The 22,783-nt window shown below is 34.6% G+C and overlaps 1 protein-coding gene across 1 annotated transcript; it reads left to right on the plus strand.

The window, feature by feature from the left end:
• Positions 1 to 527: 527 nt before the first annotated feature.
• LOC141429024 (uncharacterized) lies at positions 528 to 7,935 on the plus strand. The gene is made up of 5 exons (XM_074089163.1): positions 528 to 1,242; positions 1,664 to 1,794; positions 2,030 to 2,121; positions 2,191 to 2,401; positions 2,720 to 7,935. Exons 1-5 carry the CDS (start codon positions 1,151 to 1,153, stop codon positions 3,097 to 3,099), a joined length of 906 nt encoding a protein of 301 aa, XP_073945264.1. The 5' UTR covers positions 528 to 1,150; the 3' UTR covers positions 3,100 to 7,935.
• The last annotated feature ends 14,848 nt before the right edge of the window (positions 7,936 to 22,783 follow it).

Below are 22,783 nucleotides of genomic sequence, written 5' to 3' on the forward strand. Positions count from 1 at the left end.
AATCAATGTTGCAGCTTGCATTCTCCAGTACCTAATATAAGACTCTTGGTTGTATTCATTCATTTCCAGATTTTCCAGCCTATGTCACAGTATCTATGTCTAGCTCTATGACAATTGTCAACTTCAGCTGTTACTTGTAGTAGGAAAGCGACACTATCGACGTTTGGTCAATTATCATGAAAATCGATTGTTTTTAGGGCATCGAATAAATAAGTAAATCTAAACTTCTTTATTTTAAAGACTAATACATTTTATTTTAAATATAAATAATAATGTTAAAAAAATAACCTTTGCTTTACCATCAAGTACGAATCGTTACGTAATTTTTATTATAATTAAATTATCAAAATTACGAGAAGCCTATAAGCTAAGGACCTAATAAGCGTTCCATTATTTTCACATTTCTTTTTACTTAGTTATTAATATACCTATAACTAAAAGTACTATTAAAAGTATTATTATAAAAAATAAAGTTATTAAAAGTATTATTATACTTATAACTAAAAGTGTAATAAATATTGGTTGTTTCTTTAATTTTAAGGTAGGTTGGTAAAAAATAAGTTTGTATAATAATTTGATTAAAAATATATATTGTACTTTACGCTTAGCCGCACCGCGGAACAAAAAAAAAGCATTTGTTAATTAGGTAAAATTATTCTTCATAATGTTGGTCGATTTCCAACCTCATCATTCATCGACAATCGTCGATAGATAGAGCACATCACTAATTCCGTCACTGTCAAACTGACAGTCCAGTCTGGTCCTCCGGTCCCTCCCTGTTTTTCACTGTACATAACACTTCAGTTCAGTCAGTCAGTTCAGCATTACAAGTAAATCAAATATCAAAAATAAGTCAGAGGCACAGGCAGGCAGAGAGCATTGAGAAACAAAGATTGACTTGTAAAAATATAGTAAAAAACCAACTAATATTGAAGCTGTTGTCGTACTGAACTAGACTAAATTCTAAAAATAGTTAACTTTTCGTGTGTTCAAAACAATGTATACACTTATTTACTTTTACAATACGTAGCTTTAAAATAGTCTTGGAATTTGGTTTGTGAGCTATTAATTGATAAAGTGTAATAAGACGTTAAGATCGAGATCGTTAAGAATTATAAATAATATACCACATATGACATAAATAATAACTATGTACAGCCACGTTATGCGTCGATGTTTAGTGCATAGTCCATTCCAAGTCAAATCGCAATGTGTTTTTGTAAATAATTTAAAATTTATAAGGTATGTTTTTATATAAACTCTGTTTCGAAGCAGAAATACAGTGAACTATAGACTTTCACTGTCATTCTGTTATATATCAGACAAAAACATAATTAAACAAATTTTTTATCTCTGTGTAGTGGCATCTCAGTTCACCAGTAGGTACTAAGTGTAAGCAATACAGAGTGAATTAACATAATTTTTTTATGGTCCATTGTTCTGTTCACTTTAGAACCAGACTCATATTATTTAATTTTACTTTAGGGCAGTAAGGATCAAGCACTTAATCCCTTGTATGCTTAAGACAAGGGTCCGTGCCAAACTTAAGGCTATCTTTTTGTAGGAGTGAGAGGAGTTAATAAAGTGATAGATCTATGAGCCTTTTATTACTTATGCAGAGTTAGTGACATTATTTTAAATACACAATTCAACTTATTTTCAGAACTACTTGCTGTAACCACTCAAAAAATCTTCAAAACCTTTTTCAAGGTGAAAAAGACAGGTTTAAAGGCATTACAGTGGATACCTCAAAAGAGACATGGGAGCCAACAACATTTCCAACCATACTAGATAGTGAGTTCTTGGTGTTTCATTCATTTCATGTTTAAATCTGTTGATTTCAAAAGTAAACTCAGCATTTTCAAAAATAAATTAATTATGGACATTATTGCATTTATACAAAAATAATTCAAGCATTTGGAAACAATTTCTTAAATTCGTTTTTATTTATATTTAAGAGAAGATTTCATGCCTGAGACAACTGTATTGTTTTCAGGATTAAGGGAATTTATTTATTTGATTGTTGCAGAGTCTATTGAAGCATGGCGCAGCAATGGTAACAGATGTGTTTGGTTTAAAGTTAACATCAAAAACTCTGTTCTTGTACCTCTACTAGCCCAAGTAAGTTATGATTTTCATTTGAACAATTTATATTTACTACTAATGTAATGATAAACTTGATATTCTTAGAAAGGTTTTAATTTTCATCATGCCAGAGATGATTTTGTGATGATGTACAAATGGCTGCCGACGGACTCGGAGCCGAACTTGCCACCTGCCAGCTACACCAACCTGGGTGTGGGTGCGATGGTGTTCAATGCACAGAATCAATTGTTGGCTATATCAGAACAGCATTATGACTACCCACATTGGAAACTTCCTGGTGGATATGTTGAAAGAGGTGACATTTTTAATTTGTTGCTTTGTCTACTTATTAATTTCGTAAGTCGTTTGTGTGTTTCATAATTTGCAAACCATTATTTGAGTACTTTCTGGTATCTGATTCAGCTGAAATTTGGCACACTTATCCAAGTCTGGTGATAATAATCTGGGAGTTAAATTCTGGTGGTTCAGCCAGGAATGTCTTAATAGGATATACATATACTTAATTAGCATCATATGTATAGATAGGGCTGTTGTATTTTTGTTACTTAATTATTGACCCCTGAAAATGTTTTTATTTATTTATGTAACATTTTTTACTATTTCCTATGTCCAGGTGAAGACTTAATAGCTGCTGCTGTAAGAGAAGTGAAAGAGGAGACTGGTGTGGATGCAGACTTCCAGTCCTTGGTCACATTTAGACATACACACAACATGATGTTTGGCAATTCCGACATATATGTACTATTAATGATGAAGGCACTTTCTCAAGAAATAACAATATCCCAGCGAGAAGTTAAGCAATGTAAGTGGATGGATATCGAAGAATACACTAACCATGAGCATGTTCATGAGTTCAATAGATTTGTTGTACATAAAGCTTTAGAGATGAAAGGCAAAGACATGAAGCTCAATATTTGGAAGAAAACGGTGAAGTGGTCAACTATGGTGAGAGAAATGTGTTTTTTAGTGGTTGAAGATAGTGATTACAAGTAGGTAATTTAAAGCAAAAGTGTGGTTTTGCTTGAGTACATAAGAATAAAACTTGTACAAAGAATTAGATAGATAACAAAGATGTTTGTTGTATTTATTTTTGATATGTTGATAGTCAATTATTGTGCTCATAGGCACATAGGAACTATGTTAGTCAATAAAATATATTTTTAATACATAATATTTTCTTTTAGAAATACTTACTTGGTTAGGAATAATATTAGTAAATAGATTTTTATTAATAGTACAATTTATTTGACAAATATGTACAAAATAGAATAAAATTGGTCTTAACAAATTACAGATGATAAGACAACTTTACTGCCAACAACACACAGCTTGTTTACATTCGTCTTATCGGCTCAAACAGACTTAATTGCCGCTATTACATAATAAGACCTTTTCGACATTTGCAATTATATATTATCTCAAATTTGAACAGATCACATTAAAGATGTTTAATGGCGTTTGCACACCGCGTTTATTAAACGCGCCGTTGACGCGCGTTTGTATCGATACAAACGCGACACGCACACGAGTTGTATGGCTACTACATAGAAAGAAAAACGCGGTGTGTGATGGCTCTAAGATCAAAGTATTGATACTGGGTCAGCAAAATTGTGCACAACAAGGAAGTAATGAATCCTCCTATTACTCAGTAAAACCATTAGAAGTTTTTACGGTTGAGTACCTATATACTTCTAGCTTTGCTTTTTATGTTACTCTGGAAACCGGTCAATTCTCTTGCAAAGCGGAAAAACGCACTGGAACAGCACTAAAGTTTTATCCTTGATATCAGGAAGTAATATTCATCTCACTAGATTTATTTTCCATCTAAGTACCCTTTTGTATTTGTACCAAAGCCAAATGTATATCGAAGTAATTATTGAAAGTGCCAAATTGATGACGCCTACCGAACAAAGGTGTAGTGGAGGTCTTATGTTTTTGCTACAAATTAAATTAAGGCGCTTATAGTATTTGTTAAATCCATGGCCTTATTTATATCTCAGCTGGACTGAGCACCAGCTTTTATTAGCGAATCACAATTTTATTTTTGTGAAAATTTTATTGTGATTGGAGATCGGAGAAAGCAGTTCTTACGAGAGAAAAAAACCCGAGACTCACAAGTAGTCAATTTATTGGTGACGATGTAAATCTTTCATAAAACGAGATGCTATTCTCTAGTCTGATTTTTTGTTCATCATACTTTTTGCTTTTATATACTTATCGCATTCGGAGAACCAAAGTGAACAAATCCAAAATATCGCATAATTTTGTTAACTGTACAAAAAAAAACGAAATCAGCCTTTCTCTAGCTAGTTTGAAGAGTACAGAATGATGTCGTTTATATTTTTATCACGCACACCACGCTCTAGCGCCTACCGTCGGAACGACAGCGCCTGCTTCACAATACTACGTACTGACTGACTGCTCCTCTCATCCACTCAAAGGTTGACTGGTAGAGATCCCTGAAAGGGATAAGTTCGCCTTTGTACATGTATTTCATTGTTTGTCATCTGTGTTTGTTTACTTATTTTGTACAATAAAGAGTTTACATACATACATACTACGTCACATAAATACGGAAGTTATCTAAAACTAAATGAGTAGGGACAGATTCCTAGATTTAGTGAGAAGTATTTAAAGGTAAACCAAAAATATATGACTATTGTCAAGAGGGCGCTATTGTTCTTATTTATATGGCAATAGTTCAGTATCGGCTTTGTGCACGACATGAGTGCCACCTAGCGTCCGCAACATTTATGGCTCTGATGCTCTGACGTTTTGAAATTTCATCGCGACATTGTGACAAAAATCAAACCTATAACGTATTAATTTATAATACAAAATTACTGTGATACCGTGATCTGGGTGGACAAAAGGTTGTGAATTCTTTTTTGGCCATAAAAATTAAATGAGGTAAGTACAATTTATTCAAAAAGTGTGTTTTATTTTCGTTATGTCAGGGTTTGTTTACTTCATGTTTAGTTGTACTTTTACTGTAAAACGAAAAGATAAAGTTATCTTTTTGGTCTCTTTGAATAAAAGTAAAATTATATAATTGTTCTTATATCGCTAGTAATAAATGAAATATCGTTTTCAGATCAAAATGAGTATCATTTTGAAGACCGGTTTTGTGAGTATCACTCAATATAAAATTTCAACCACAAACCGTTTCATAAGGAAAATTGTTGCTGGACATGTCCGAGATGTAGACGAATTAAGAACAAAACAGGGACAGTGTTCAATAATTCAAGCTCGCATCCTAACACAAAAATCTATTACTAAAATTAGGTAGTTAAAGTCTACACAAATTGCTCTGTTAATGACAGAATCATATGAGTATGACAGATGACACAGCCAGAACTATTTCTACTTTTGGCCACCATGAGCGCTGCGATAGATTTCATCACCCCCACCTAGTACTTCGCACCCTCCCAATAGTCGGAACAATGACATCTTGACTTGTCTACAACGTTTGTACCTGTTAGCTCTGATGTTAATTTGGAAAGGTTTTTTAGTGAAATAGTTTCATTCCCCAAGCGTTTTTTTTCCAGTAGTTTATTATAAACATTTGGTTCTTACAATGATCCGTTGTTGACTACGAATCGTTTTGGGCACTTTTGTTATTGTTCAAAGAAACCGCCACAGTGACACTGACAATCATTAAAATTATTGCCAGTGTAAGTAGTCATATATTTCTGGTCAGGCTTTAAATTGACTCTTTATGAGTTATCTTTTGCCAGCTTTGAGCATTTTACTCGTATACTCAAGAGACCCGCTCAATATTACTCAAAGAGCGACGGAAAGAGTATGCACGGAGTTTCCCTGTGTGTTCTAATCAGGTATGAGGAGATCCGCAGGAGAACCGAAGTCATTGACATAGCTTGGAAAGTTGCCAGAGTAGCGTAGCAGTGGGCAGGGTACTTTGCTCGTAGAACTGGCCGATGGGCCAGTAAGGTTCTTGAGCGGCGACTGCGAACAGGAAGAAGTAGCATGGAGAGGTCCCCAACAAGATGAACCGAGGAACTGGGAAAGGTCGCAGGAACCAGTTGGATGCGGGCAGGATAGGACTGGCCCTATACTACGAAGTGCAAAATTCGAACTTCGTATCTTCTTTGTATCTTGCCGTCCGGCTGTCGCTAATATTATTTAATACAAGAGTGAGAGGGCGGTACGATACGAACATGGATTTTCTAATGTCGTAGTAGCCCCCCTGATCGTTGTGGAACTCTTTGTGGGAGGTCTTTGACCAGCAGCTTTGTGGACGTCTTCCTGCTGATATGCTAATGATGAAGATTTTGTGCTCAGTGGTGTCCAGCACCGAACCGATACCAGGAAGGAAATGACGATGAAATCTACTCGGTTACTTTGTTTCTTCCGTTACTACTAGACTCATCACATCAAGGGGCATTAACTGTACAATATTGAGGTATTTTCACTTAATGATAATTAATAATAGGCTCTTATTTCACATCAAACGTCACACTTAGTCATATATAAATATATCTATACTTACAGAGATATCAGATGCTTTGAAAGTTGGTAATATTTATATCAAGGCACATTTATTGGTTATCCTATTTACTATCTCACTGAGTAGGAAGTTATTTATCAGAAATGATAATCTTATTGTCATTGAATAGGTATAGGTACTATACTCGTAAGTATACTCCACTTGACTGGGCATCTGATACTAAATGTACCTACTATAGGTAGTGAACTGTTTTATATTCCTGACCCACCGTAGAACGTTGTTACACTAAGTTTCAGTTAATTCCCTTGTCGAGAAAGGTGGGGTCAGCATATTTTTTTTCTGTTTAATGGTTCCACAGTGGATGACAATTCGGTTGATTCAATAGTAGCTACCCGCAGTCGCCCACACCTAACTAACTAGCTATGCATCTTATTACTTTGACGATCGTACAGTTAAACTATTTTATGATTAGATCCAGTCAAGTGCGAAATGCATTTAATTGCGGAACGCTTCAAAAATACGTATAGGTAACACGCTTTTACTCCGACGTTATAAGATCATGATGGTATCTATATATCTAATCTAATACCTTTAAACGAGCAATTCTTGTATATATAGCCGTTTCCGAGATCCCGAAATATATAGATGTTATATTTTGGGGATCTCGAAAACGGCTCCAACGATTTCGATGAAATTTGGTATGTAGGGGCTTTTGGGGATGACAAATCGATCTAGCTTGGTATTATCTCTGGGAAAATGTTTAATATCGAGTTTTAGCCTGAGGAAAGCTCCGTCGCCCAGGTACTATACTTAAATAGGCATGTATTTTTGAACAGTTCAAACAGACACATATTTTTAACTTAACTGTTCCTGCTGAACTTTTTTAAGGTCTACCTACACCAAAAAACAAAAAAATGCATTTAACTCTACGTGGGCTGTGGTACAGTCGGCAGCAGAAGTGGATCAGCCCTTGAGGTGCTCAAAATGATCTAAATACTATTATTATTGGCAGTGGAGTCGTATATAGATAATTTTGAGCACCCTAACCGCTCATCCATTTCTGCTGCTGACTGTAGGTAGGTAGTAGCGTGTAGGTTAGTTTCCAAGACAAAATATATTGTATTATAGGTATTTCTAGCTTAACCATGGCGAACTGTTCTATCTAGCCTGTACAATTTGCAACACTCAAGTGAGAAGAAAATATAAAAATTGGAATTGTATAGATACACCTAATTTACATTTTGTCCACATAGTTTTTGTTATGCTCATCCGGGCAGTAGAGTGATTTGGGCAGGAACTTCATTGTGACTTGTTTCCAGGATATCTCCAGTGATTTGCTATGCTTTTGTGGATTAGTTGTCTGAAACAATATAAAAATACGTTTTTAGTAGAAGAAAATTCTGACGAATTTCACCACGGGGATGGGTGCTTGTGCAAGGGTGGTAGGCTGTTAGGCCAGGGGATCGTGCGTCCTAAATAGAATAAAAACGGGCTGTTCAGATAGATACCTACATACTAAACACGTAAATATAACTTTAGTACGTACCAAGTTTTTGCCCACTCTCCTTGTCAGTAAAAGTAAAACGCACTAACCCTCTCCCCTGTGCTAACTTATTTATTAATCACAAAGAGTTAATATTTCTGGCATATCTAAACGTCGTTCAGAACCGTCCCCGTCCCCGTCTGGTCAGCAAAATTAAGCAAAACTTAACGTAACGTAATTTTCGATTGTGTTATCATTTCAAAAACCGCTCCCCAGGTCACCTTACAATGGTGTTTGGTTTACAGTAAAGTTAGTTTATAGGTAGTGCCATCAGAGTTGAGGTCACGCACACAAGTACATGCCATGTAATGACAGCAGGATTTTGACATTTACTCATTCATTTCATTCACTTCCTACCTATAACTATAGTTTTATCGTTTTCTATTGTTTTATAAAAGTTAAAAAAATAAAAAAAGGATGAAACGAATGGTTTATATTATCATAATTTGTATATTCACGAACATTTAAACTACTTCGCCACGGTCTATGGAAATTACATACGAACTGCGCCGTGACGCGCGACGTTCGGGCCCCATTGTATTGTATGTAATAAAAGCGTTTTTAGTTACCTTAGGTATTTGCTTCTTTTATCTTTGTACCATAATATGAATTAAAATCTAAAACCGAGTTTAGAATTGCGAGAAAAATCGTGCACGTTGCATTACATTGCGGCGCTCGACTGACCACTTCAAACTCGTTGGCTTTACGGCCTCGCAATGTAATGCAACTTGCACGATTTCTCTTGCAAGTCTAAACTCGGCTTAATACAATTTAAGTACCTATCTACACAAATAAACCTATAAGTACTAACTTTAATATAGGTATTAAAAATTATTAATCCTATACTTCCTATTAAACATGTTTGTATACTTATGTAAACACTAGCTTTGACCCTCGACTTCGCGCGTGCATTTTTCTTATGATACGCTCGGATAACGCCATCTAGTGATTGTAGACGAAGTTAACACGTCATCTTGACAGCCAGGTATTCAACGTTTTTGGACGGCACAGTGCCCTCTATTCTTATTTAAAGTTGATATATTCTATAGAAAGCATAGGAATGCATTACCGGGATATTCAGTTATACCGTTGTCTCCATTCAGATCTTTGTCATCATTAGATTAAACATCTTCACAAACGAACTCATTTAGATTAGAGTAGTGGGTACCTCGCAGGTAGGATAGTTTTTTTGAGATCTCGAAAACGACTCTAATGATTTCGATGAAATTTGTAATATTGGGATCTTTGGGGAAGAAAAAAATCGTTCTAGCTACGTCTCAACGCTGGGACATTCAACATCATAATCATATCAGCCCTAGGACGTCCTAGGCTTCCCATGCACATAAATGTGTAAATATATACCTAGTATATAGGTAGGTATTTACTTTAAGTGAAGATTCTTAATAACTTAAAATGTCGAATCTAACGTGCAAATATGCCTTTTATTTAGGTTTAGGTACATGTAAAAGACTCATTTACAATGTATTGTTTGTGAAAATCCGATGATAATGCCACACCACAACAGAACACCGTAAGAGGGTTTATTTGTACATTAAAATAAGAAACAATTTGCCTAATTATCACCGCTTCGAAATACTTGGTTATAACCATTTGAGTTTTTCTGATAAGTTGATAAAATTTAATATTTACTTAAGTAGGTATTGATTTATTTATAATCAAACTGCCACGGTATCGATTTCATAATTGTGAAATAAAACTCACCTGTGTCACATTTTGGTCTCCATTATTCATAGTGAAATATAGCGAAAAACTCATAAACAACAACTTCACCGTTATTGCAACGAACGCGACTATGATAAACGCGTAACTCATTGTTGCTGGTTATAACTTAACGAACTAATACGGCATGGGACAGAGCTAGGCCGGTGTCAAAAGCAAACTGCACGGCTGCTGCCGGTTACAACACAGCATTGGCCGAAAGTGCCGATGTATTTTTTTTTATCGAAGCTGACTTCAATGCTAGCGGTTAGGCGCTGACGAGCTAAGAAACGGTCAGAAGTGATGCGTATTATTTCGATATAAGTAAGGTAGACGATGAAATCCTTTTCAATTTCGTATCTCTGGTATCTTCACATTATCTAGTAGCCATCGTATCGTTAATAAATTTTAGGGTTCCACGATTCCATGCTTACCAATAGATATAATATCTATGTACATAATACTACCTATGTAAATGTATGTATGTACTACTATCTATGTAAATTCCGTATGTTTAACTATTTAATCGACTATCAAAATTTCAACTAAACAACCGGCCAAGAGCGTGTCGGAGACGCCCAAAATAGGGTTCCGTAGCCGGTACGAGAAAATCGGGTAATATTTTTCTAAGTATTTTGTATTTTATACGGAATCTTCCAAGTTTAGGTATATTTTTTTGTTTTTATTCGACTGGATGGCAAACGAGCAAGTGGGTCTCCTGATGGTAAGAGATCACCACCGCCCATAAACATCTGCAACACCAGGGATATTGCAGATGCGTTGCCAACCTAGAGGCCTAAGATGGGATACCTCAAGCGCCATTAATTTCACCGGCTGTCTTAGGTACTCTCCACGCCGAAACAACAGTGCAAGCACTGCTGTTTGCTTCACGGCAGGATTAGCGAGCAAGATGGTGGTAGCAATCCGGGCGGACCTTGCACAAGGTCCTACCACCTGCAATACACACCTTAGGCTGCTATTTATTACTCTTAAACTACTAATAATTCTCAAATAAACTTAGCCGTTATAGTTTTCCTTGTACGAGAGTAAAGGCCACAACAGGAGAAGGGAAGGAAAATGCCCTTTAATATTATGACTTGTTTTTTTCTACAGTTACTTATGTTCTAGTAGTGTAATTGTGTCCAGTTTGGTTGAAAAATTTCTTGGTGGTTCCGCAGAAAAAAAAACCGAAAAAATTACTTAAATAGGTATGTCTTTTCTCTAAAACTATTAATCTTTTAATATACAATTACTTTTTAATTTTGATAAGCTTAAGCAAATTATGTGTATTAAGAGAATAGACTCACTATATCTTTAACATTTATGTAAAAATAGGTAAGGCTTTTTTTTTACTTTTGAAAGCGATACACTCTAATTGTTATTTCTAAATAAGCTTTAAGTACTTAACGTTCTGTCACACATGTTAATTTGATGGATAAAATCGGAAAGAAACTGTGTCGAAAGTAAATAAATAATTGGGTTGGATTTTATTTAAATTTTATTAGTAGGAGCTATTGCGAGGGGCTATCTACACGTTTTATGTTTTTAGCAGAGTGCAGTCTGTTCAATATAGGAATGGACAGACGGAAAATAGGCTCTTTATAAATGCACGTTTTAGGAAGTCATTTAATAAATTGCATTTTTTTTGTGTATTTAGTATACCTACTAAATTCTAATTAAAATATCGAAGACGTCAATATTAGTTTCAATTAATCATTAAATAAAACTTGTTGCCCGCGACTCCGTTCCCGTAGAATTTGTTTATTGCTATCCCGCGGAAGCTACTTATGCAATTTTCCGGGATAAAAACTATTCTATGCCCTTCCCCGGGACTTGTAGGTACTATCTGTATACCGAATTTCACCTAAATCGGTTCTGAGGTTAAGACGTGAAGAGGTAGGTAACAAACAAACATATAGACTTACAACTTTCGCAATTATAATTAATATTAGTGAGATTAACTTTGCTATTTTTCATATCATAATTTAAAAACAATGGAATAACTTTTTCTATTTTGTTAAAAACAGGATCGTTTTCCTATAACATACTTACCTAAAGAGGCAGAGGTAAAGAACATTCCGCAAGAAACGGAACGTTTATAATATTGTTAACTCAAGCAATATTCTGTACATTATTTTTTAGTTTCTTATCGCCAGTTTGGATCAAAATGTGATGACCTTTAATCATATACGAATAGTTAACTTTTCACAACTAAAGCACTGCACTAAATTTGATGAAATATGGAATGGAAAAAAGCTTGAACTTCATAGCAGAAACAGAAACTACGAGTAGAATATTTTTAAACAGAGAATGAGAGCGGATGAGTCCACGAAACACATTTATTAAATTATGTATAAATATAAATCGAATTGATATTATGTAGCAAATTACGTATTAATATTGTGCTACTTTGTAAGTACCTACATTACGTATTAGTCTACTTACAAAGTAAAGAAAATTATGACTTAATATTATTACTTCTTTTATTCATCATCAGAGATCGGAATTTTTGCGGTCTTTTTGATGTCATAGTGACTTCTCACTCATCGACTTCCAATATTCTGTATCGATATATCGATACACAAAATGTTCAAAAAGATTAAAGGTAAAGGACAACAATATACTGTTTTATCTATAAAGAACGATCCCTTCCAATTAATTAACTTATGAGCAGTCGAAAATGTGAAATAGACATAAATATGGATTATGCAATGAAAACAATGAATACCTAGTTAACAATTTCTAATTTAATAATTCAATTTCATATTTAAAGTCTGTTGTAGTGCTAATAAGTGTTCCATTAGTGAATTTTTAAAAGATAATTATTAAAAGGATTTAAAAGATTATTATTTTACGATAATAAATAATCACTATCGGTATCATTTAGGTAGAGTCGATAAATGAGAAGTCACCATGACAGATCAAAAATGCCGCGAAAATTCTGATCTCTGTTCATCATCACCATCATCAATTAAGACTTCACAAAAAATGTTTAGAACCCCTTCTTCGTGGCCTTCTAAAGTCCATTGTTATCCTGAATGGACTATAGGTACCTATATGGTCTGGTCATGGTAGTAATCCATACTAAAATTATAAATGCGAAAGTGTGTGTGTGTTTGTATGTTTGTCCGTCATTCACGTCGAAACGGAGCGACGGATCGACGTGATTTTTGGCATACAGATAGTTTATGGGTCAGAGAGTAACATGGCTACTTTTTATCCCGGAAAATGCACAGTTCCAGAGGGAGGAATTAGTAGAAACACACAACACAAGAGAATCTCCTTGCACATGTCTAACGCTCACACTCAGTGTTATACTTATTGTTGGGGCATCTTTAATCTTGATAGGTACCTGTTAAGTTACTTACTTCCTATTTACCCCGGCGTAGTTGCAACTAAATACGTATTGACATGATAGACTCTGTACCTACTCTAATTATTAAAGTTCATAGTTCATTGCAATTAGGATATCTGCCTATTCCATTATGAGGTGAAATTACTGATATATTAACATCATCCTTAATAAGAAATCATTTGATATTATCATATTGTGTGATACATTCATAAATTAATTAGCGAATAAATAAAAATATATCGGACACTTGACACCAATTTACAAACCTTGCACTATGGATACTAAGCAAATTTAGGGGGGTAAATATTTTTGTTTATCGCAATCTGTCATGATATATTTGTAATTAAAATTCGAAAGTAAAAAATAGAAAACGGATGAAGGAGTAACTAAAATATAATGAATTTCTAGATTAATTATAATTAGCTACGCTACATAAAGTTTAGACCGTATTTACCCCTCATGACGTAGGTAAATGCATCGTAATATGGGGAGCTCATTAATGGTTGTAATCCCGGTCTACATCCCGTAGTAATCATGGCTAATGTAATTAACCGTGAATCATTAAAAACATTAACGCATTTCACGCCGTGGAGCGAAAGAGAGGAGGCCTGCATTATTGTCTAACGTATACGCACTCACGATCGCATTCACTGTCTCTTGCTATCCTCATCCGCTGCCTTATGACAGAGTGGTGCAAACAATTGTGACTCCAAGTGCGTTAGACCCCAGCTGTGGGGCACAACATAAGCTACTTAAATGCATAATATGCATTGTGTACCTATATCTTCCACGATATTAGGTTAGGACATTCTTCTTTTCACCCAAATATGTAGTTCCAACTCCATTACACACCTGAAGTCTATAGAACACGTTACAATATGTGATAGTTTCGTAGAAAATGCCGCCCTCGTTTAATTTGTGATTTTTTTTTCTACTGTTAAAGTAAGTAAATAATTATCTTTCTTTTTGTCTCTGCCATTTGTCATGTAAGAATGCTACTTTATCCGAATTTGACACTGTCACTGCCATGTAAAAACCTCGTAAGTAACAAAATTTGCATAGCGAATGTGATGTGCCTTGTAAGGTTTTCTCATGAATAGAAGTATAAATGTTTTTACAAATTTTGTTACTTACAAGGTTTTCACATGGCAGTGACGAATTATGGAATCATGATTATTGGGCTTCTCGACAGGTAAAATTATGAATACTTACTTGAGAAGTATCAATTTAAAATATTACATATTATATAGTTTCTAATTACACCTACGGAACCCACAGGTAGCTACACACATTCGACACACACTTAAGCAGGAAGATTATGATAATTTTTTCGTCATCCTGAAATGATACAATACCTCCATTTTAATGCGTAGCTACCTACTTTACCTCACTTCGCTCCGCTATGTTGTTTCCAGTTTCCACCAAAGATGTGCTGTGCGAGGACAGGTAAATGAAGCGTTTCTATTGGTTCATGAAAAACATATTCCTTGCAACACATCCTCGCACATCTTTGGTGGAAACTCAGCCATAGTCACAATACAATACAATACAAATATTCTTTTTTTTAGTCACGTGAGATAAGGTTGTTTAGTGTCACGTATCCAAAGGGTTTTCATCCTAGGGCTACAGAACCCTTTCATTAACGTTCTGCAATCTGTTTGTCCGTCCGTCTTAATTATCATCTGTCACAAGGTTGTATCTTTTCGATATTAGTGCAATGTAAACTGTAAACATCTAAAATTTTCAACCTGTGGTCGCCATAATGACACATAATATTCAGTATCGTTTTAGCTAGGGGTAGCTATACGTTCATTAAATATGTTACTGATACTTATGAAAAGCTTTAAAATTCGTTTCGCTATCCCGCGGGAACTAGACTTTTTTCCGAGATATAAACTATCCTATGTCCTTCCCATATCCCATTACTTCTGTGGGTGTCCTAAATATCTTATTACACGATCAGTGTGTATATCTTCCACGATATTAGGTTAGGTACATTACATTCTTCTTTTCACCCAAATAGTTCCAACTCGATTGCACACCTGAAGTCTACGTAACACGTTACAGTATCAGTACTGCTGAAATATTGAATGTCTAGCCCTGACTGTATTAGGTATTATGAGTAGGTACCAAGGTATAGATAATGTAATCCATCAGTTTTTGGGCACATTGATGAACTAAAGTATTTATTGTAGGTTTGTCTAACCTTCACGTTACGAGAAACAATCAACCTCATCAACAGACAGATGGACATACGGTCATTACGAAACTATAAAAGGGTTCCGTTCTTGCCTTTTTGGCTACTAACGGAATTCTAAAAAGGACAAGTGCAATTCATTGGTACACGTCAAAACCAAGCATGAGCCTAGCATTCATAAAAATTATAGATTGTCAAAGTCTGCACTGTTAAGCCACTTCCTTGCCACTTCAAGTCGATTGTTAGGTCTGTATGTCTGGCTCTCGATTGTTGTTGAATTGCGCGAAGCCGCGCGGCCCCGTAATGACATTGTCCGCCATTGTATGAATGTACGCGATACCATTGCCTCTAACTTTGAACAGCTGCTGCAATTTGAATCTATTAACGAAATTGGCGACGGCACGGCCATAACGTAAACCGTTCTTATAGGTAGGCACACTAATTACTTATCTCCCGTAGAAGAATAAAAATTGATTAGCTCTATCCCATGAGAATTTCAAAAAAGCTTTCTTAGAGCAGCTTAAACTTAATATTTTTAATATTACTAGTTTAATTAAATAAAAGTTAATAATGTGCTTTTACTCATTAGGTTTGATACTTTCGATATCAGTTTAAAGTTTTCTGATATCTGTTATATTTACAGAATCATCGCCTGGCTACAAGTACACAACGATTACAGTCTGTATATTATAAAAGGGTAATGTGATTGACTGACTGATTTACCGACTGGCAGACAACGTACAGCCGAGATCACTGGAGCTTCTTGGACTTAAAATTTAGCAGTCATACCTATTCCTTTGAAGACTGTAATAGGTGCAATAAAAACAGATTTTTCGGAATTTCCGTTAGATTAAGAGCTAACCAAACTTTTTCTTCTATGACAGCGAAACTGAAAGAATAGGGTAAGATGGGGGAATGGTGGTCGGGGGGAATACCGGTCACGTCAAAATCTAAAACTTTCAAAAATATTCTGCTATCGCTACTACTGTCACCATCTAATATGCATATGCAGCCAAGTAAACTTATTTACCAAGCGGCGCCATTTTGCATCGCGCGCAGTGAATTTGATAGCTGTGTAAAGGTTTGGACGTATTTTGTTGTAATAAAATCGAAAATTCGGTAAAAGGTAAGCTGAAAGTGATTTATACCAATTAATATCTGTTTTAAAGTTAATTACTATATATTTATTTTATTAGTGTAGGTATGCCATGTACTTGTTGGATTATATGAAAAATATTTACGTTTTTCGTGACCAACCAAAGAAATCTTTTTCGTATTTTGGGGTAATGGCAATCATTCTAAGCGGGAAATACCGGTCAATAATTCCATACGGGAATTATAAGAAAATTTATTATTTGGTAAAAATATATAAAAACAAAGATAATATAGTTACAATCTAAGCAAAAGAGAGTTCCTATGCGTCTCAATTCGTCTCGTTTATTATAAAGAAGAGCTAACTTTGGTTAAAATATAAAAAAGGTTTTGGTTAAAATAAAATGTCGTTTTAATTTGTTTTGGTACATTTTACTCGGTCAACGAAAGGTTTTACAAAATGATTACGAAATAAGAAACCCGCATTAGACTGATAATGTCATACATATCTTTAGTTCACTGTATAAGCTATATAAAAAGCCAGTTACCTATACGGTAAGTCCGTGAAATAAAATAAATAACCAGCCAAGTGCAAAAAACGGCGAAAAAATCACGTTTGTTGTATGGGAGCCCCCCTTACATATTTGTTTTATTTTAATTAAATTATTTATTTTTAAAGTGATATACTACTAAATGTTCTGTGAATATTTCATGCGTCTAACTGTTGCCATCAATAATGTCGAGCAAAAAACGGCAAAAAAATCACATTTGCTGTATGGGAGCCCCCTTTAATATTTTTTTTATTCTATTTTTAGTATTTGTTGTTATTCTGTTTTTAATATTTGTTGTTATTCTGTTTTTAGTATTTGTTGTTACTTCGCACGCGGAAACTGTTCGATCTAATAGTTACAATTGAAATTCCGGGACTTTACAAAATTTCTCTGGGAATAGAGCATTAGTACCTATAGAAATTATGACATATTTGTTAGTTACAAAATAACATGATGATATTTACATCGTTAGTAACGATAGAGTTATATTTCCTAAAATTTCATCGAAATAATTATGGCTTATGGCATCCTACGTACATTTAATATAAAAAACAGTTACAGTTTTGTGCTAGTGCTGCACTCTGACGGCAGAAAATTGCAGTAATTTTCCCTATTCGCAATTTTTTTGTCGTCGTCGTTAGAACAAACTGTCCAAAATTTCATGAATCTAAACCCAGCGGTTGAAATTTTTAGATTTTATCCCTATCCCGTGAGAATATCGGGATCAAAAATAGCCTATTTGTTATTCCAGACATCCAGCTACCCACATACCAAATTTCATCCAAATCCATCCAGCCATTCTAGCGTGAAGAAGTAGGTAACAAACAAAATTTCCGTGGGAATTCCCGAAAATTACATCGTGTTTTTCATTGACGTTGCATAAAAAACAACCATGCCAAATGTCATAATAGCATTTATAATATTAGTAGGATAAGTGTCTTTTATTTATTATTTACTAGCTTTCCGCCCGCGACTTCGTCTGCGTTGAATTATTTGTTCGCGTTAAACACAATCTTCTAATATATTGAAGTTCTCGTGTCACAGTGTTTGTGACCATACAAAACTCCTCCGAAACAGCTTGACCGATTTTTATGTTTTTTTTTGTGGAGAATAGGACGTAAATTATTTTTCATACTTCTACGCGGACGGAGTCGCGGGCAACAGCTAGTAATAAATTATAATCACAGCATAAAAGTAGAAAATATATGCTACTGTCCTTTTCACCAAAATCAGCCGAGCGGATTAGGCTGCGTTTCCACCAGAGGTGTGCGAGGAAAGTAGATGGAACACAAACACACAATAAGGCAGGAATGGTATTGTTGTTGACTAAACTTATCAAAAAGTATTTTGCAAATACAAAATATGCCCTTAAAAGTATTTTCAAATAAAATAGAATTTTGCATTTCAAATACATTGTATTTTCAAAATGTCCCATCTCTGGCTGCGCAGCCCGGTCGCTAGTCGAGTGCTGTGCCCCGCCGCCCGTTCTATTCGCCCCCGTTTCGATTCCGTAACGTAACGTGGCTATAAGCGCTCGGTACCTACTAAGACTAAGTAACTAGGTGTAGGTACTATAATATTTTATTTAATAATGGCGGCGTCACGACAACGTGTTATACTGCAATGTTTACGGGTGTCTAAATTAAAAAATAAAACTGGCTGATAAAACCAACATTGTAATTTTTTCAACTTCCTGCTGATGCTGAAAGGTAAAATTAACACCTATTAGATAGGTACTTTATTATTAAAGTCACATTACTTAAAAAATAAGCAAATTGCTATTTACAAATTAAATCTTCTATCAAAATATAAATTTTAAAAACGTATTTAGTTTAAAACATACTTCAATTGTTTACATTTTGTTAAGTACCTACCCAAATAAATATACTTTTCACCTCAGCCCCTCAAACAGGCAGGTTTTGCTATGAGAAATCAGTGGGGCATTTTTTTTCAAAGTGCTACCAACAGATTTTACAAGAGTTTTTTCGTTTTATAAATAATCAGTGACTATTAGGTAACTGAACTATTTTTATTAGTCCTGGGTACCTTTATTAGGCAATAGTTTTGTAAAATGTGCAGGAATTTAAGAAATATTCTGTTTTTAATATGGGTTAACCTCGAATTTCTCTTTTTCGTTAAATAAACTATTTAATTTATTAAATCATACTAGGTAAAAATAGGTAAATTTATTTTATATTACTTATAATTAAATTATCATAGTTATTGATGTTTACCAGGAAATATTCACAAATTTGAAAAGAACAGACATATATTTGATCCATTCCGTTACCTAATGGCAAAAACGTCTCACTATTTTCTCTACCACTTCAAAACTACGAAGTTTATAAGACGCATTGTTTTTATCCAAAAACCTGAACTAATTAATTTCTATTGCACATATAAATAAGAACACTCCTTCATTTTCGATGAGATAATAATATATTTATTTTTTTAAAATGATATACGAAAACGAAATCATGCGGCTAACGGTTATATAAGGTCGAAAAAAACAAAAAAATCACATTTGCTGTATGGGACAGTCAGATTTTTTTAGTATTTAAATTTTACCACAAGTTGCTATTCTTTTTAAATTTGTTTTATTCGTTTTGTAGTATGTTGTTACTTCCATGCAAATTATCTAATAACAATTAAATTGGGAACTTTAAAAATTTCTCATAAATTATAATAATTATGACATATTTGTTTTACAAAATAACATGATGTATTTACCTTAGTAACGATGAGTTATATTTTAAAATTTCATAAATAATTTCTTATGGCATCCTACGTACATTTTAATATAAAAAAAGTTAAGTTTTGTGCTAGTGCTGCACTCTGACGGCAGAAAATTGCAGTAATTTCCCTATTCGCAATTTTTTGTCGTCGTCGTTAGAACAAACTGTCCAAAATTTCGAATCTAAACCCAGCGGTTGAAATTTTTTTTTATCCCTATCCCGTGAGAATATCGGGATAAAAATAGCCTATTTGTTATTCCAGACATCCAGCTACCCACATACCAAATTTCATCCAAATCCATCCAGCCATTTTGAAGAAGTAGGTAACAAACAAATTTTCCGTGGGAATTGAAAATTACATCGTGTTTTTCATTGACGTTGCAAAAAAACCATACCAAATGTCATAATAGGCATTATAATATTAGTAGGATAAGTGTCCTTTATTTATTATTTACTAGCTTTCCGCCCGCTTTCGTCTGCGTTGAATTATGTTTCGCGTTACACAATCTTTCTATATATTGAAGTTCTCGTGTCACAGTGTTTGTGACCATACAAACTCCTCCGAAACAGCTTGGCCGATTTTTATGTTTTTTTTGTAGAATAGGACGTAAATTATTTTTCATACTTCTACGCGGACGGAGTCGCGGGCAACAGCTAGTAATAATTATAATCAAGCATAAAAGTAGAAAATATATGCTACTGTCCTTTTCGCCAAAATCAGCCGAGCGGATTAGGCTGCGTTTACCAGAGGTGTGCGAGGAAAGTAGATGGACAAACACACAATAAGGCAGGAATGGATTGTTGTTGACTAAACTTATCAAAAACTATTTTGCAAAATACAAAATATGCCCTTAAAAGTATTTTCAAATAAAATAGAATTTTGCATTTCAAATACATTGTATTTTCCGATGTCCCATCTCTGGCTGCGCAGCCCGGTCGCTAGTCGAGTGCTGTGCCCCGCCGCCCGTTCTATTCGCCCCCGTTTCGATTCCGTAACGTAACGTGGCTATAAGCGCTCGGTACCTACTAAGACTAAGTAACTAGGTGTAGGTACTATAATATTTTTTAATAATGGCGGCGTCACGACAACGTTATACTGCAATGTTTACGGGTGTCTAAATTTTTTTACTGGCTGATAAAACCAACATTGTAAGTTTCAACTTCCTGCTGATGCTGAAAGGTAAAATTAACACCTATTAGATAGGTACTTTATTATTAAAGTCACATTACTTAAAAAAATAAGCAAATTGCTATTTACAAATTAAATCTTCTATCAAAATATAAATTTTAAAAACGTATTTAGTTTAAAACATACTTCAATTGTTTACATTTTGTTAAGTACCTACCCAAATAAATATACTTTTCACCTCAGCCCCTCAAACAGGCAGGTTTTGCTATGAGAAATCAGTGAGCAAAATCGCACTCCGTGAGACAAAATAACTTTTTTTTTTTTTTTAAATGAAGAAGACAGTGTTGGGTCTACTCACTGAATTCTAAGTATTTGAACTTCACTTCAGCACGAAACACTTCTGTCACTTTCACTTCAACATGAAAAAGCGAGGTAGAATCAAATGTGTTGACTACAATCTTAAATTAAATTTATGGTACTAAAAACATACGCGCGGAATTATATTTGTAATTTACCACAAGCTTTGCGGTGAAGGAAAACATCGTGAATTCGTGAGGAAACCTGAACTATGGCCCAAGCCCTCTTGTTCTGAGAGGAGGCCTGTGCCCAGCAGTGGGACGTATATACGCTGGGATGGATGGATGAATTAAAAACATATCGACACCTAATAAATTACATGACAACGAAATAATTCCAAAATGTAAATTTTCCCGCTCTTTTAATAAAGTATGCAACCTCGTTGCACGAAAACCTCTTCTCTTGTTTTTTTTTTATATAAAAGAATTCCGTATACTGCCTCTACAGTTGGAATAAATATTTGTCAAATTGAATGAATTTGTAACAAATCTATTTATGTTTATGTAATAAGAATGGAAATCTTAAAAAAAAACATATTTAAAGGTTAATATAATTTATAATAAATTATACGTTTATTGTTCAACCTTTGACGAAAGATGAGGCTTTTTGCAGTATTAAAAAATAAGTAGGTATGACATATTTTGCAAGAAGTTCTAAGTTCAAATTACAATGCATTTTCCGAATTCAAAACATCTCTATTTACCGCTTTTCAACAATGTTTGGCATTCTTAACTTTCTGGTGATTTTTCAAAGATGTATCGCGACTGTTCGTATAATTTTCGAGTAAGAGTTTTAAATGTTATTATTATATTTGTTGCTAAATAATCGGATTTTATTTTAAAAATTGTGTTTGTTTTCTAAACAGGTAGGTTTATGTGGTTTTATTCTTATTTTACATTTAAATTATGCTCTCGCTGCTGAGGTGAAAAATTGTATGTGTCACACGAGACCAAATTTTGTTTGCATGTTGTGTATTTGAATCCCTTACTGCTCTCAGGATTCTAACCTAGAATCACTCGCTAACGCTCGTGATTCGATTATAGAATCTTTCGCTTACTCGGCATTCAAAATCAACACTCGCAACGAAAAACAACGTTGCTCTCTTGTTGCACAAATAGCTATAGGGGCTGTTTCACCACCTATTGATTAATTTTAACTGACGGATAAATGTGCTGGCTCGTGCTGAGTCACCGACTTCGAGCTAGTACGCACCTACTTACCTAGAAAAATATTTTCAAGGGTTTTGTAGTCGGTTCCATTTTTTGTTATTTTTTTTAATTTTTTGGAGTCGGTTTTACTTTTTTGTTATTTTTTTTTATTCGACTGGATGACAAACGAGCAAGTGGGTCTCCTGATGGTAAGAGATCACCACCGCCCATAGACACCTGCAACACCAGGGGTGTTGCAGATGCGTTGCCAACCTAGAGGCCTAAGATGGGGTACCTCAAGTGCCAGTTATTTCACCGGCTGTCTTACTCTCCACGCCGAAACACAACAGTGCCAGCACTGCTGCTTCACGGCAGGATTAGCG

The sequence above is a fragment of the Choristoneura fumiferana genome, chromosome 6, assembly GCF_025370935.1.
Source record: "Choristoneura fumiferana chromosome 6, NRCan_CFum_1, whole genome shotgun sequence".
Classification (NCBI taxonomy): Eukaryota; Metazoa; Arthropoda; class Insecta; order Lepidoptera; family Tortricidae; genus Choristoneura; species Choristoneura fumiferana.